The following is a 17449-nucleotide window of genomic DNA, read 5'->3' as shown; positions in this document are numbered from 1 at the left end:
ATTGTTGTGTCCTACAACTCTGAAATTGAAGCAGTTCCACCGTGTAAAACACAGAACACACACACCGTGGAGGTCGGAAAAAAGAAACGTTAATATTGTGCTACAATTGACTCACAAGGGGATGATGCATGCCTATTTCTTTGTGTCTGTTTAGTGTGGTGCTGAATTTAAACAAGCAATCCTCCAAAGATGAAGATATCCAATGCCCTCTACCCATCCGGTTACCTCCTTTAGTGCCAATCTCCTTATGGGTTTGGATGGACAAGCCTGATTCTTTTGGATCCCCACACAACCAGTCCTTCCCTTTCTGAGGCTGACTTCAGACTACCCCCAAACTGTCTTGTCCCACCTCCAGGGCTCCCAGGGAAGGGCATCGCATTCCCTATTAGTCAGGCTAGCTCTTCTTCCTGGGCTTTCCCTTGTCAGTCATTTCACTCTATCCCTTCCTTTGAGCAGGCACACCTGCAATCCTTCCCCAAACCAGCAGCCTATAAAATAAAATATATTTTATTTGTAATATATATATATATATTACAAATAAAAACTGAAAACACAGAATACTAAGGATTCACTTGAGTTGTGAAAGGCCCAGGTTCAAGTCCCTGGTCTAACTGATCCAGACCCTGGATTTGAACATGGTTTCTCCCACATGCTAGCTGAGTTCCCTAACCATTGGGCTATTAGCTGTTCCAGAATATGAGTTTCTCTCTGATTTTTAAAAAAAATTTGAAAGATATAGTTTTCATTCCCTTGTGGAATGAACCCAAATGTTGAAACCTCCACATTTTTTGTGAAATTGAATTCTTGTTTTCCTTATTTTCTTCTGATTTCATGGCCCTCCACAGCCACCTTTCTAAGCCAGGAAGTATTGACAAGATTTTCTTAAGAATCAGTCCTTAATTTTCAGAAGCTTATTGCTTCAAAGCTCACAAAACAATTTAATTTCCAAGTTCATGGCATGGCAAAGTCTAAGTTCACTCTTTCCTCTCAAACCATCTCATCTTCTGTTCTGTATTAGTGTTGATAATGCCAACATTTTCTCAGTCTTCTAATTCATAATTTAGGAGTAATTTCAGGTTCCACCCTCAGATCTGCCAGGTGTCACAAATCTCACATGAAACCCATGCATTTATTGTGTCTATTGTGCCTGTTTTACCTATCTGGTAAAATGTTATGCATTTTGAGAATAGGGCTATCCTATAGCCTATGAGAATGCACATTGAACTGCAAGTAACAAGACAGCTCTAGTTGCAATTCCTTCAATTGGCTGCTATTAATATTTCTATGCATTTCACAGCACTTATTATTAACTAAGGTCTCATATTGTTACATTATGGGAGAGGCCTCTATGATTTACCCATTTTAGAAGTAAGATAGATGAGAGGTTACACAGTCACCTCACGCAGAGGCCTCCCTCTCATCTTGTAACCTCCATTTCATTCAGAATGCAAAAGCTAAAGTCATCTTCCTAACCTGTGTGACAGGGTCGGGCCGGATGGCTACAGGAGAGTAATAGAAAGCAGATATATTAGCCCCCGGTTAAGTAGGTCCCTTTTCCCTTGGTAACATAACAGGGAAGATTCCAGAACAATCAGGAACCTTCTGGAGACAATTAAGACAGACAGGCTGATTAGAACATCTGCAGCCAATCAAGAAGCTGCTAGAATCAATTAAGGCAGGCTAATCAGGGCACCTGGGTTTAAATAGGAGCTCACTTCAGTTTGTGGTGCACATGTTAGGAGCTGGGAGCAAGAGGCACTAGGAGCTGAGAGTGAGAACGCATACTGTTGGAGGACCGAGGATACAAGCATTATCAAACACCAGGAGGAAGGTCCTATGGTGAGGATAAGGAAAGTGTTGGGAGGAGGCCATGGGGAAGTAGCCCAGGGAGTTGTAGCTGTCGCACAGCTGTTCCAGGAGGCACTCTAGACAGCTGCATTCCACAGGGCCCTGGGATGGAACCCGGAGTTGAGGGCAGGCCCGGGTTCCCCCCAAACCTCCCAACTCCTGGTCAGACACAATAGGAGTTGACCTGGACTGTGGGTTCACGAAAACGGCCAAACTGAGGCCTGCCATGAAGCTCCAAGGCGAGCAAATTCCGCCAAGGTAGAGGAGGAACTTTGTCACACCTGTCACTCAGTCTTTATCATTCTTCTCCTTGAGACCCTCTAGGAGCATCTTCACCTGCTTCACCAAATTGTTGTTGCTTGTTTTCAGCTTTAAAGATCATCACAAACCTTCATTGCATTTCCACGCTTCTTTTATTACATCCCACCAGGACCACTTTGCTCCACCACTAGTCTCACTACTACCTTTGATTTCTTCTTCCTCTTTCATCCTGTACTTTCTTCCATGCTGTTCCCAATTGCCTGGCATATCCTAGTGCACAAGGCTCTTGCCATCCTGATAATTCACTTCTTTGAAAGTGCCACAAATGCAAACTCATCCCATCATTGTCATTATAATCTCAACACTCCACCTCCATTCTCCCTTCAGATTTATAGTATGGAGCAGCAATAGCCACTTCATTATTAAAGCTGAAGCTACCATCCCATTATAAGTGCAATTTTCTACTCCCTCCTCAGCTTCCTGAAGTGAAAAAATAGTGTTTCTGAAATTCCAAGGGTTGGGATTTTCTGGAAAGTTTGGGTTACAAATCAGTAAAGTTTGAAAGTTATGATGCTTTGAAAAGTTACTGAAGGTCATTTTTGAATATTTTGTTAAGTGGCATGTCCTAGAAACTCCATATTTGTTTGCTGAAGAGAAATAGTAGTATATGATGGTTACACCCCTCTCCAGCTCTCTTTTATCCCTCAGAAGGTCACAGGCTCCACCACTCCCTTTGTTCTCCCTTTACACCTTAGTCTTCCTGCTGCCATATAAGAATCACAGGCTAACCATTTCTCCAGTTCTTTTGCCTCAGCTTTCTCCCATGTTGGTCTCTTGTACTGCTTCTCAGATGGGTGTGGCGCTCTGCCCTGTGCTTCATCTCTTGGTTTACTCTGTTTCTGCCTCTGAGAGGACTAAAAGGGCAGCCTGCGAGCATGCTCTGATATCAACATTGTTCTATACTTTCATACTTTCAGTGGAAGGAACAGTTCTCTTAGGAGGCCCTCAGTCCCTCTCTCCCCAGACTTCTCTCTCTGGTGCTGCTGTAAGGAAGGTTCTAGATACTATCATCTACTCCCTCCCCTCATTGGACTCTATGGGGTTTCACTGAAGGGCCTAAAGGCTGCCAGCCTCTTCTTCCCTCACCCGCCTCCTGCTGTTCTCTCCACTGCAGTGTTCAGAGAAATGGGAGGGGAAGGTATCTGCCACAAAGATTTTAGTTTGATTAAAAATAAAAGGAGAGGCGTTTAATTGGTTGGAATTAGCCCCATTAGATCTTCATTACAAGTCACAACTAATAGTGATCATTTTAACTGGGGACAACCTGGCTCCAGTCATAATGAAACTAATAGGAAATGGTGACCATTTTATATAAGGGGAAAAACTTTTAAGAACGCTTTAATAATATCGTGAGAGTTGGCAGCTCTATGACTCCAATAAGGTGTGACACCCAAGAGTGCTGCTAAGAGACTACAGTGGCTACAGTTAGACTTCCTGTGCATTAAGGTGGACTGGAGATACTCTGAACAGATGGGCCTGTGATTTAAAATGGCAGGGCAAATATTTTGCTTCCTATTTTTCTTCCCACCCCCCTCCTTTTTTGTTGCTTCTTGCTGCAGCCTTCTTGCCCCAAGACGGGTTTCAGCCATTTCCACTACCCAGGCCCCAAGTTAGTTTCAGGTGTATGCAAACCAGGGTTTCAAATTAATTTTTAAAATTTATAAATTGAGTAGCTGCTGACAGCCATGTATTAGTAGGGATAGGAGATGAAGGGGAAAGAACAGGCAAGTGTCTGGGAAAGGGCATGAGGAAGAGGGGGGGGAATGCAGTGGACTGGGAGGGGAACTTGTTGTTATGCAGATGTGCTGTCTAGTCTTGGAATTGAGGGCTATGAGAGATAGGAAACTGGTACAACATGAAAGTGGGATGAAGTGTAGGTGAAAGGGACGAGGGAACTAAGAAGGGCAGTGCAGAGTTGCAGATGACTAGGGGACATGAAGGAGGATGCAGAGAGGGGCAGGAAACAGAAGACTTCCATTTAGGTAAACTTTAAATGCTTAACATTTTCCAAATATAAAACTTTTGTGGGCTTTTCAAAAGGGCTCAGAATTGGATGCAACTCTGACAGCATTAAAGTCAGTGGCAAAGCTCCCACTGACTTCAGTGGGAACAGAGGTAGGAGAACACTGAGTGCTTATGAAAATCCCAGCCCAAGCATTTAATATTTTCATGGGGAAAAATTTTCCCCTTCTGTTCCCTTTACTATCTTCCACCCCCAAATTTTCAAATACATATAAAAATAACAAAGTACTAGCACTTTTGAAAATCCCAATTCCTATTCAAAGAACCAATTGCCAGTAAAATCCTAGTGATTTGTTATTATGTTCAATTCATATATTGCTGCGAATTTGAAGAGGTTAAATGAAATGTGAGTTGATGGTGTGAGTCAGGTAAAATGAGTTGATGGCACGTACTGTTGTTCATTCCAGACATTTTAACATTTAACATTGGGCTGTTTTGTTTTATTTTTAAAGATATTGTCTTTTTGTAAAGAAAACATGATTTGTCGGGTGTGTGTGTGTGTGTGTGTGTGTGTGTGTGTTAACTGGTCACAAGTGAAATACTCTTTCAACCTTAACTCTTTAATGACAAGCTGCTAATTCTCTAGGTAATATCCACATGGTCATCATCAAATGAATATCTCCTTAATCGCTTTTTATATTTTTATGTAATGGTTTTCAATTGAATTAGGTGAATTGCTCTTTATAAAAGTTTATCTCAATAAAATTTCACTTTTTTCAGGCAATAGGGAAGAATTTTATAATAAGAAGAATCATAATAAATAATAAAAATTCCTGCTTAAAGGGAAAAAGTATTGTCTCATGTTTAAAGCAGGATCATGAGACATAAGTTCTGGGCTCTTCTGACAACTCTGCTACTGACTCAAAGTGTAACTCATTTCCTATATGTTTAACATGTATACTTTGCCAGAGTGCACAGAGATAAAACAAGGCTTTGAGATCCTAGGATGAAAGATAACTAGAGAAATACCATATTATTAAACTTACTTTATGTGAGGCTATTTTAAAATAATTCAGTTAGGTGGTATTGTATACATTTCTCTCCTTTAGAAAATATTGGGGTACCTGAATTGGCTTTAAAAAATCAACATGGAAAAGAAACAACTAGTACATAAACTTAAAATTGATTGGATCTGATCATCTCTGAACACAGTTGAGATTGATTAAAAGTTTAAAGTAGTATATGTAATAGCTGAGTGTTAGTTATCTAGGCCTGGTTCTGAGCTGGCTCAGCCCCTACTGAAAATCGTAGCTACCGAGGGCACTGAGCATGTTGCTGGATTTGTAAGTTTCCAGCAACAGGTTAGCTGGAAAAAATCTGTAAAATTTGGCACTGGAACAAGAAATATGTGAACCTGTCACCCGTGAGCAGTCTCAAAGGGCAAGCTGCTTCGCATGAGCTAATTAACCTTAGGAAATAATTACACAAATATGCAAATGTTGTTTAGATAGTTCCATGTGTTATCAGCTCAGGTAGTCCATCATAACAGCAGACCTTGCAATTTCTAGGTGTTAGAATCTGGCATAGTTGATAAGGCTTTGGATCCTGCCTCACTTCAGTGAGGTATTTCACAATTAATGACTGCAATATTACATTAGTAAATTCAACCTGTATTCTGAATGCAGCAGAACATAGCACTGTATTTACTGTATGCACACTGCTTATCTGTGCACTCTAATGGCTTGATTCATTAAAATGTTATATATCTTACAACTCTTACATGGGCAAACTATACAATATTGCAAAAACGACAAACAAAAAAATGAGGCCACTCATTATGTCATTTGCAAAATAGACTTGCCAGAGAATATACCCACAATCATTTGTTTGTTTCTGATAGAGTTACAAAGTAAAGTATTTTACCTGCTATTTGCAACAGTACAGCTGAATTTTCTCATAGTGCAAGCAGTATATTATATCTGCTTGGAACAGAAGACTTTTGGCAGCATTTTATATAACAATGCTTCCTGTTAATATTCTACAGATTCTGAGATGTTGTTAATATGAATATGCAATACATAATTAAGGTCTCTAGATCAAAACTGGACAAAACAGTACCAAGGATAACAAAAACAAGACTATGACATAATATATTTTCATGTCAGCTGATAAATTTTATGATTCTGAGAAAAGGAAGGAGTGAGAGCAGCAGAATAAAGACAATAGACTTTTTTTTTAAAAAAAGCAGACTTTAACAGACTCAGAGAACTGGTAGGTGAGGTCCCATGGGAAATAAAGCTAAGGGGAAAAGGAGTTCAGGGGAGCTGGCGGTATCTCAGGAGAGAATATTAAAGGCAAAGCTGCTATCTATCCTGATGCAAAGGAAAGATGGGAAGAATAATAAGAAGTCATTATGGCTCCATCAGCAGTTCTTTAATGACCTAAAAATGAAAAAGGAATCCTACAAAAAGTGGAAGCATGGATGAATTGCTAAGGAGAGTACAAAAGTATAGCACAATCTTGTAGGGACAAACATCAGAAAGATTAAGGCACAAAATGAGTTATAGTTAGCAAGAAATATAAAAGGGTAATATGAAGAGGTTTTTAAAATACATTAGGAAAAACAGAAAGACATAGGAAAGTGTAGTCCTCTACTTAGCAAGGAATGAAAGCTAGTAACCAATGATGTCAAGATGGCTGAGGTGTTTAATGCCTATTTTGCTTTATTCTTCACTAAGAAGGTTAATGGTGACCAGATACTCAACACAATTAGTATTAACAAAAAGGGGGAAGGAACACAAGCCAAAATAGGGAAAGAACAAGTGAAAGAATATTTAGTTGAGTTAGATATACTAAGTTGGCAGGGCTCATGAAATTCATCCTAGGGTACTTAAGTAACTAGCTGAACCTATCATGGAATCATTAGCAATTATCTTTGAAAATTCATGGAGGATGGGTGAGGTCCCAGAGGACTGGAGTATCTGTCTTTAAGAAGGGAAACAAAGAGGATCCAGGGAATTATAAACCAGTCATCGTAACTTCAGTACCCGGAAAGATATTGGAACAAATTATTAAGCAATCAGTTTGTAGAGACATAGTAGGATTATATGGAATAACTAGCATGGATTTGTCAAAAACAAAGCATGTCAAACAAACTAATTTCCTTCGTTGACAGAGTTACTGGCCTACTAGATAACAGGGAGTCAGTAGATGTGATATTGATCTTGATTTTAGTCAGGCTTTGATACAATCTCACATGACATTCTCATAAGCAAATAAGGAAATGTGGTTTAGATGAAATTACTGTAAGGTAGGTGCACAATTGGTTGAAAGACCATACTCAAAGTGTAGTTACCAATAGTTTGCAGTCAAACTGAGAGGGTATATCTAGTGGGATCTCACAGAAATCAGTCCTGGTTCTGGTATTATTCAATATTTTTATTAATGTCTTGAATAATAGAGTGGAGAGTAGGCTTATAAAATATGCAGATGACACTAAACTGGGAGGGGTTGCAAGCACTTTGAAGGGCAGGATTATAATTCAAAACAATCTTGACAAATTGGAGAATTGGTCTGAATTCCAACAAGATGTAATTCAATAAAAATAAGTGAAAATATTACGCTTAAAATCAAATGCACAACTACAAAATGGCAAATAACTGCTAGGTGGTACTACTTCTGGATTATAGTGAGGCACAAATTGAATATGAGTAAACAATGTGATGCAGTTGTGAAAAAGGTTAATACCATTTTGGGATGTATTCACAGGCACTGGTGATGCCTCAGCTGGAGGATGGTGGTCAATTCTGGGCACCACACTTTAGGAAAGACATGGGCAAATTGGAGAGTCCAGATGAGAGCAACAAAAAGTATAAAAGGTTTAGAAAACCTGACCTATGAGGCAAGGTGAAAAAACCTGGGCATGTTTAGTCTTAGGAAAAGAAGGTTGAGGGGGGACTTGGTAACAGTCTTCTAGTATGTTAAGGGCTGTTATAAAGAGGATGGGGATCAATTATTCTCTATGTCCACCGAAGGTAAAACAAGAAGTAATGGGAGATTTAGATTAGATATTAGGAAAGACTTTCTAACTATAAGGGTTGTTCAATTCTGGAAGAGGCTTCCAAGGGAAGTTGCATAATCCCCCTTACTGGAGGCTTTTAAGAACAGGTGGGACAAACACCTGTCAGGGATGATCTAGGTTTACTTGGTCCTGCCTCAGCACAGGGGTCTTTACTTGATGATCTCTCTAGGTCCCTTTCAGCTCTACGTTTCTATGGTTATCCCCATTGTTCAGGTCCCTATGTACCACTTCAGTGGTGAAAAGAGCCTAGAACCTGTCCATATGTGGCCTGCTGAGAATTCCCACAGTATAGGAGAGTTCTTACTATGCATTCAGGTACTGTGCTCAGGCATGAAGGATGCACTAGAGCAGGGGTGCTCAAACTTACTGAGTGTGTGAGCCGCATATGACAATCTTCAGAAGTTCGAGAGCCGGGGTGCACCTGCCTATGCTCGGGGCTTCAGCCCTGAGGAAGGTGCCTGACGGGGCTTGAGGCTTCAGCCCCATTGCTGCTGAAGCCCTGAGTCCCGGCAGGCGCACTCTGTTGGGCAGAAGCCCCTAGCCCACCACCCCACTGTAAGGCAGAGCTCCTGAGCTCCCCCCCACCTCCCCAGTCTGGTAGGTGGAAAAAGGGGCAGGGGGAGGGCCACGAGCTGCACTTTAACAGTAAAAGAGCATGTAGTTCATGAGCCACAGTTTGCACTAGAGTCAGAGGAGGCATGGCCAGGGCATTGCTGCACTCTGACTTTTCTCAGAGAGTGTACAGTCTTTAGTTCTAGATATAGGTACAGATTAAAGCAGCCTCTGATTTTTCTAACCTATGCCAGGACATGAGTCAAGGCCAAGCTGATCAGAGGATTAGGGAGACATAACTTGTTCCTTGACCCTTACTCCAAGTCTGCTGCTTTAAACAGCTCTCAGATACAGCAGAAGATCTGGCCTAGGAATATTAAAATTTCTTTAGAAATATTAATTTATCATTGTCATATTATTTTCTTTAAATGTACTGTTAAATTACTCTGATTAAACTTTTTGCATTAGAATGAAAAGCTCCAAGTTAATAATTTATGACCATTTTTTGAGGCAATAGTCATTTGGTTTGGAAAGCTAGTCTGTTTTTGTATATTGCTAATGGGTAGTATTTAAAAGATATAAAGCAATACTTTGAGTGCTCATTTCTATCTTAGCCAAAAAAGCTTAATGCTACTTCTACTGGAAACATCTGGTGATCCTTTTGTTGTTGAAAAGGAACTGTTCCATGTGGCAAAAACATGTTATCTGATAATCCTATGTTCCTGTCATTAACCTCCCCAGAACCTCATAGATGGGTATCTGCAAAAAGAAAAGGAGTACTTGTGGCACCTTAGAGACTAACAAATTTATTTGAGCATAAGCTCAATATTGCATCCGATGAAGTGAGCTGTAGCTCACGAAAGCTCAAATAAATTTGTTAGTTTCTAAGGTGCCACAAGTACTCCTTTTCTTTTTGCGAATACAGACTAACACGGCTGCTACTCTGAAACCTGTCATTATGCAACAGATGTGTTCCAGTTACCGTTTTGAATCAGGAGTGAGGGTTTTTTTAGCTAGCTTCTGAAACTGTATAATTCCTTTAATATGCTGTATAAACTACAATAGTAGTGAAATAAAGATGGTCATTAAGACAGGTTCAAATTTCATTGTTTATTAGGGAATTAAATGGCATGTTAAATCCTATTCCTAATATATTATTTCTTTAAAAAATGAATTGTGTAAAATTTTTCAAAATAGTAGCAAATTGCAAATTATGCATCAGATATTTTAGGGTCTGATGCAGGTATTCCGCCCTCCACCTGAGCACAGCTCAGCTGCAGTGGAGAGGGGAGAGGGAATGTGAGCACTTCCTGATTGTCAGCCACCCAGCCCCAACTTAAATTAAAACTGCAGAGGAGCAGCTCTAATTTACGGTACTGTCGTAATGTCACTCAGTGACCTTGTGCCAATGGATGAGCTCCGCTTTATCGTACCCCGACAATGTCTCTTCACTTTCCTTCACCAGGAGTTGAGAGGCTGCTGGCACAGGAAGCAGAATATTGCAGTCTATATTCCAGCCATTTTGCATTATATAAGCAGCACTTTAGATGCCTTAGCAGGCAGGAGAATCTGACCCTCAAACTTTTAAATTAGAATAACTTCTTAAATTCTCGGATATTTATATGGATGGAAAGTTTTGCAAAATTTCTTAGCTGATCTGAGGGCCTGCTTCTAAATTTCAAGTGGTAAATACAAGGCAAGAAATATTAAAACCCCCAAAATATTCTCTTTTTTAAGCAAGATTCAGATAAGTTAGTCAAACAAACGTGACTCTACAAAATCTTTCTTCAATGAGTCTCACCATAATTTGTAGGAGATCATAGAATCATAGAATATCAGGGTTGGAAGGGACCTCAGGAGATCATCTAGTCCAACCCCCTGCTCAAAGCAGGACCAATCCCCAATTTTTGCCCCAAATGGCCCCCTCAGGGATTGAACTCACAACCCTGGGTTTAGCAAGCTAATGCTCAAACCACTGAGCTATCCCTCCCCCCCATAGGCCAAACTAAATGAAAAATGCACAAAAAATGTGCTTTTAAGTCAAAAGTCACCAGAGACCGATTTAATCTAAAGTTTATATTAAAGAATTTATTTCAGTTGAATGTCAGAATAAAAAACAAAAACAAAAATTAGTAGTAATAATACTACATTGGTGGCAACATTTCTAAATTTGGATGCCTCAGGATATGCACATAACATCTATTTAGGATCCTGAATAAATTATTTGATTTTCAGCGTTCTGAATGCCTATGGCTGTTGTTAACTTCAATACCACTGAAAGTCAAGCCATTTATTTAGGCACATAACTATGGGGTTTAGATATCCAACTTGAGGTATGTATGATGGAAAATTTTGACCTGGGCTTCTATAGCAGCTTTCTAGCCAATGATCTCAAAACACTTTACAAATGACAATGAGTAAAGCCTCACAACTGCCTTATGAGGTAGGTAATATAACCTTTTACTCCCTTTTTATGGGTCATAGAGAAAATTATGGAAAGTATGACAAAGAGGCCTGCACTTCATTAAGTAACTTAACAAGTTAACATGTAAAGGCAGGATATTCTGGTAGCAGTAAAAGAATGGGAAGTAACAACTACCTTGGATTGGCACCTTCTGTACTGAAATTCCAGTACTCAGCCCCCTAATTTATCCAAAGCCAGACAGACCCACTTAATCTCAGACCTGGATGGGACTGACATAAATTCAAATTTCCAAAGAGCCCGGCAGTTCTGTGGAGACTGCAGTGCCTAACTCTCTATTAGATAGCCAGCTTCCTCTTATATGGTGGCAGCATTGGTTTGATTTTTTCCAGAAAGTTGCTTGAAATCCTGACCATAGAATATCATACAGTCATAGAAGATTAGGGTTGGAAGAAACCTCAGGAGGTCATCTAGTTCAATCCTCTGCTCAAAGCAGGACCAACACCAACTAAATCATCCCAGCCAGGGCTTTGACAAGCCGGGCCTTAAAAACCTCTAAGGATGGAAATTCCACCATCTCCCTAGGTAACCCATTCCAGTGCTTCACCACCCTCCTCGTAAAATAGTTGTGATGGATTGGATCACAGAAACCCCCTTGGGGATGTCAACTGGTTGCCAAGACTACTTCTGCCCCTGGATTCCCTGCCAGCTTGGGACTCCAGAACCCTGCCTGGATGTGCCAGACACACTTGCTGGACACAAACACAGACCCAGGTCTGAACTACATCCCACAAACTGCCAGCTTAACTGAAAGCAGCTTAAGAAGTCTTTCTTTCTTTAAAACTCAGATGCCCAACTCCCAATGGGGTCCAAACCCCAAATAAATCCATTTGACCCTGTATAAAGCTTATACATGGTAAACTCATAAATTGTTCACACTCTACAACACTGATAGAGAGATATGCACAGCTGTTTCTCTCCTCCTCTCCTCCCTCCCAAGGTATTAATACATACATTGGGTTAATTAATAAGTAAAAGGTGATTTTATTAAATACAGAAAGTAGGATTTAAGTGGTTCCAAGTAGTAACAGACAGAACAAAATAAATTACCAAAAATATAACATATATAAAAATATAACATAAAATAGAGCAGGCAAGTCTATGCCTCATACAGTAAGAAAATGAATACAGATAAAACCTCACTCTCAGAGGTGTTCCAGTAAGCTTCCTTTTACAGCCTAGTCTCCTTCTAGTCTGGTTCCAGCAATCACTCTCATCCCCTTTAGTTACTGTCCTTTGTTCCAATTTCTTTCAGGTATCCTTTGGGCGTGGCTATCTCTTGAGCCAGCTGAACACAAAATGGAGGGGTCTCCCAGGGATTTAAATAGACTTTCTCTTGTGGGTGGATACCCCTCCCTCCCTCTTTGCAGAATTCCAGCTACAAGATGGTATTTTGGAGTCACATGGGCAAGTCACATGTCCATGCATGACTCAGTTTTTACAGGCAGCAGCCATTGCCCACATGCTATCTTCTCCAGGAAGACTTCTTATGTGGATTGGAGCCTTCCAAGATCCATTGTTTGTTAAGTGTTTCTTGATTGGGCACTTAATTTGCACATTCCTTTCTCAAGAAGCTAACCAAATGCTTTACTTAGGCTAATTAGAAATCAAGCAAGTAGACAGCCAATATTCATAACTTCAAATACAAAAATGATACATGCATACAAATAGGATGAATAGATTCAGTAGATCATAACCTTTACAGAGATATGTTACGTGCCATATGTAGCATAAAATATATTTCAGTTATGCCATATATACATTCATAAGCATATTTCCATAAAGCCTTATGGGATGCACCGTCACAATAGTGTTTCCTAATATCCAACCTAGACCACCCCACACTGCAACTTGAGACCATTGCTTCTTGTTCAGTCATCTGCCACCACTGAGAACAGCCTAGCTCCATCCTCTTCAGGTAGCTGAAGGCAGCTATCAAATCCCCCCTCACTCTTCTCTTCTGCAGACTAAATAATCCCAGTTCCCTCAGCCTCTCCTTGTAAATCATGTGCCCCAGACTCCTAATAATTTTTGTTGCCCTCTGCTGGACTCTCTCCAATTTGTCCACATGCTTCTATAGTGGGGGGAATAAAACTCGATGCAGTACTCCAAGTGTGACCTCACAAATGCCGAACAGAGGGGAATAATCACTTCCCTCGATCTGCAGGCAGTGTTCCTACTAATACAGCCCAATATGCCGTTGGCCTTCTTGGCAACAAGGGCACATTGTTGACTCATATTCAGCTTCTCATCCACTGTAATCCCCAGGTCCTTTTCTTCAGAACTGCTGCCTAACCAGTCAGTCCCCAGCCTGTAGCAGTGCATGGGATTCTTCCTTCCTAAGCGCAGGACTCTGCACTTGTCTTTGTTGAACCTCATCAGATTTCTTTTGGCCCAATCCTCCAATTTGTTTAGGTCACTCTGGACCCTATCCCTACCCTCCAGCATATCTACCTCTCCCCCCCAGTTTAGTGTCATCTGTGAACTTCCTGAGGGTGCAATTCATCCCATCATCCAGATCATTAATAAAGATGTTGGACAAAACCAGCACCAGGACCGATCCCTGGGGCACTCCTCTTGATACCAGCTGCTAACTAGACATCGAGCCGTTGATCACTACCCGTTGAGCCCAACAATCTAGCCAGCTTTCTATCCACCTTGTAGTCCATTCATCCAATCCATACTTCTTTAACTTGCTGGCAAGAATACTGTGGGAGACTGTATCAAAAGCTTTGCTAAAGTCAAGATATCCACCGCTTTCCCCATATCCGCAGAGCTAGTTATCTCATCATAGAAGGCAATCAGGTTGGTCAGTCATGACTTGCCCTTGGTGAATCCATGTTGACTGTTCCTGATCACTTTCCTCTCCTCCAAGTGCTTCAAAATGGATTCCTTGAGGACCTGCTCCATGATTTTGCCAGGGTTCTCTTTCTTCCCTCTTTCCTTTTTCCAGTCATCCGGAATTGACACGAATTTTCAAAGATAATGGCCAATGGCTCTGCAATCACATCAGCCAACTCCCTCAGCACCCTTACATGCATTCTATCTGGACCCATGGACTTGTGCATGTCCAGCTTTTCTAAATAGTCCTAGTCCTTTTCTAATAGTCTAAATAGACCAGCTTCAAAGTAAAATTATTCTGATACCTATTGTAAAGAAATAGCTTTCACTTTAAAATATATCACTTCATCCTGTAGTGTTCCCCTCCCTGATCCTCCTTTTATGCTATCTGTGGGTTACCAGTGTGTACAGAACAATACAATGTATTTTGCATTCATGTATGTAGTGTTGTTGTATCCTTGTTGGTCCCAGGATATTAGAGAGACAAGGTGTGTGAGGTAATATCTTTCATTGGACTAACTTCTGTTGGCGAGAGAGACAAGCTTTCGAGCACCATATTCTAGCACTTCACCTTGAAGGGTCCCTTAGAATATGTTCTAACTACTTATGCTAAACTATTGGTTCAATCCTGTATTTAGCTGTGATCCTTGAGTACCTTTCCAGACCTGATGAAGAGCTCTGTGTAGCTCAAAAGCTTGTCTCATTCACTAACAGAAGTTGGTCCAATAGAAGATGTTACCTCATCCACTTTGTCTCTCTATTTTACACTAAGGCACTTTAACAATAAAAAGAAAAACAGAAGTTATAGTCCAAAGTAACTAATTTTAGACAGACCCTCTTTTTGCTTTTGTATATAAAAAAAATAATCTTGAATTGAATCTTCATGCTGCAATGTATGAAATCGAACAGTTAATTATTTGGTTTATCAGAAGGTTGGTTTTGCTTTAATCAGAGGAAGTTATTTGTAGATTTCTAGACTCTCACTTGATTTCTGGATCCTTTGGAAGCTGCCAGCTGTAGTCCTAAGACTGTATGCTTTTTCCCCAATGGTACACAGAATAATAAAAATGGGATGCACTGGGATTTGACACACAATTTTTAACTAAAAATAACTGATCCTTCTTTCCCTTTGTCAGAGCTCAGAACTTGGTTAAATTGCTTTTACAATTATTAATTTTATTCTCAATTAAAAAGTAACTCTAAGTCTCATTCACTTGACTAAGGAAAACTCCTTAGCTATTATTATTTTTATTGTATTGTGTTATTTATAGTACCATAGCTCCTAAATTTTCTTAGAGAGAACCTTTTGTTTCAACATTTTTCTTCTATAGCAATCCCAGTTAAAACATACATAACTCCCCTTAATTAAACTCCAGATCATATTGCTCTATTTAATCTTAAACAAATCTCTAGAGGGGAAAAGTGATTCATTTGCAAGCCTCTGCTTTGCTAATAGAAGCAAAAACACATTCCAGTCAGTCTTTACTTGGACCCAGATCATGTATTTGGATTTAAGTGGTTGGAGTCTTGTATCTTCATGTTCAAATTGGAGAACCAGAGTTGAAAGACAGAAAATATCCCTTCCCTTGCATGGAGATGAATGCAGCTCTTGATACCTAATAGGTTGACACTTCATTGTGTCATTGAGAGTCAACCAATCAATAATAAAAATCTGCCCAGATCTAAGGAACTTTGTGGCTGTTTTGAAAATTTGATAAATATTTCCTATCCTGTTACCAGTCTGAGCTTGTATATTAAAAGGTAGGAGTAAAGCTTTGTTCTCAGTTTCCGCTAGTTAAAGGAACAGCGGATAAAAGTTTCAAAATTGTCCATGTGATTTAGGAGCCTAGTTGCTTTATTCCAAAGTGATTTAAGCACTTGGGAACCTAAGTCTCATTGGGACATAGGCTCCTAAGATGACTACATTATTTTTGAAAAAGGGACTTACACTCATTTTTGAAAATTTTACAGTCTATCTACAATTTATATGAATAATTAACATTGAAATCATTAGAATCCTATGGCTACCTGTTGTCCTCACTGCTATTTACTTACTTGTGATTTTTATATCACTTATTAATGGCTTTTCAACTAAGAAAGTGCTGCTTAGTATCAGGCATTTCATGTTTATTTCATTAATACTTGATTAAGAGGGACTAATACTAAGAGGTAAATGAGGCGCAGAGAGATTAAATGCCTTGCTGATAGGCACATAGAAAGTTAGTAACAGAGGTAGGAATGTACAGCCTAGATATTCTGATCACCAGTCTTTTGGTTTTAACTAGTAAGGGAGAGCAAATTCTCTAACTCCCAGGCCCCAAAATAATGAGTATTACTAGAAAATGATCAAGGTGTGCTCTATCTGCATTGTATATTAGCTTGTAATTGCAAAATAACATAGAATAAGTATGGTTTAAATATTCAGCTAGGTCATTATGGAATTGGACCATATCCTTTATTGTTAGAACATGTAGATGTATTACAGCAGTGGAAAAAATACTAGAAAGTGAGATGAAGCTTCTGTTTCATTATTGTTCTTATTCTCTTTATTGGATTAAGTCTTAACTTCATACAAACAGAGTTTTTAGTGAACAAATATTTGATGCAAAGTTGTCAAAAGTTTGAATCTGATTAGCATCTCTGGCCTACTGGGTGATTATGGGCCAGTCAAGTCATTCTTTGCTTCCGTTTCCCCATCTGTAAAATGGGGATAACGATACTGACCTCCTTTGTTAAAGAGGTTTGAGATCTACTGATGAAAAGCATATATAAGAACTAAATATTATTATTGTTATTCTGTATTAAATTTGAGTGAGACTGTTTAGCTGAAATGCCATTATAGTGCTTAGACTTCCTGTAACTGCACAATTTTTTGTTTACATTCAAAGAAAGCAGATTTTACAGTCTTTAAATCACATTCTCAGGGTTGTTTTGTTTTTGTTTTGATTTTTTCTTTTAAAACAAGGATGAATCAATGAATTTTTGTGACACGAGCACAAATGTATTTGTGGTTTCTTTGAACAAAACCTTTTAACAACTAGGAATATGTTGCCTGTAGACAAAACTGTCAGTTTGCAAGAGATTATAGTGAATAATATACTTCTCTGTGTAGGATAATGGCTCTCCTGAAGAACATGCAATTTATGTGTGGGACCACTTTATTGCCGAGTCAGCAGCTGAAAACGTATTTTTTGTCGCTCACAGTTATGGTGGACTTGCATTCGTAGAGTTGGTAAGTGTTGACTTTTCCATTGCCCTATTTGCTGAGGGCTTTCACGTATTTGAAGAAGTTAAATTTAATGTTCTCTTTCCAAAGAGGGTGGACAATTTAGAACTCTAAACAGCTTTTCACATGGTATGTT

General features: G+C 39.5%; 1 protein-coding gene across 17 annotated transcripts in view; it reads left to right on the top strand.

The window, feature by feature from the left end:
- FAM172A (family with sequence similarity 172 member A) overlaps nucleotides 1–17449 on the top strand; it is a 372757-nt gene that overhangs the window by 192403 nt on the left and 162905 nt on the right. For all 17 annotated transcript variants that reach the window (XM_043514568.1, XM_038403039.2, XM_038403038.2 and 14 more), the window contains one exon: nucleotides 17200–17319. In XM_043514568.1, the coding sequence (XP_043370503.1) occupies nucleotides 17200–17319 (120 nt within the window). The remainder of the gene's footprint in view (nucleotides 1–17199; nucleotides 17320–17449) is intronic.

Source organism: Dermochelys coriacea, chromosome 5, assembly GCF_009764565.3.
Source record: "Dermochelys coriacea isolate rDerCor1 chromosome 5, rDerCor1.pri.v4, whole genome shotgun sequence".
In the NCBI taxonomy this organism is placed as follows: Eukaryota; Metazoa; Chordata; order Testudines; family Dermochelyidae; genus Dermochelys; species Dermochelys coriacea.
This window is presented reverse-complemented; position numbering and strand designations above follow the sequence as displayed.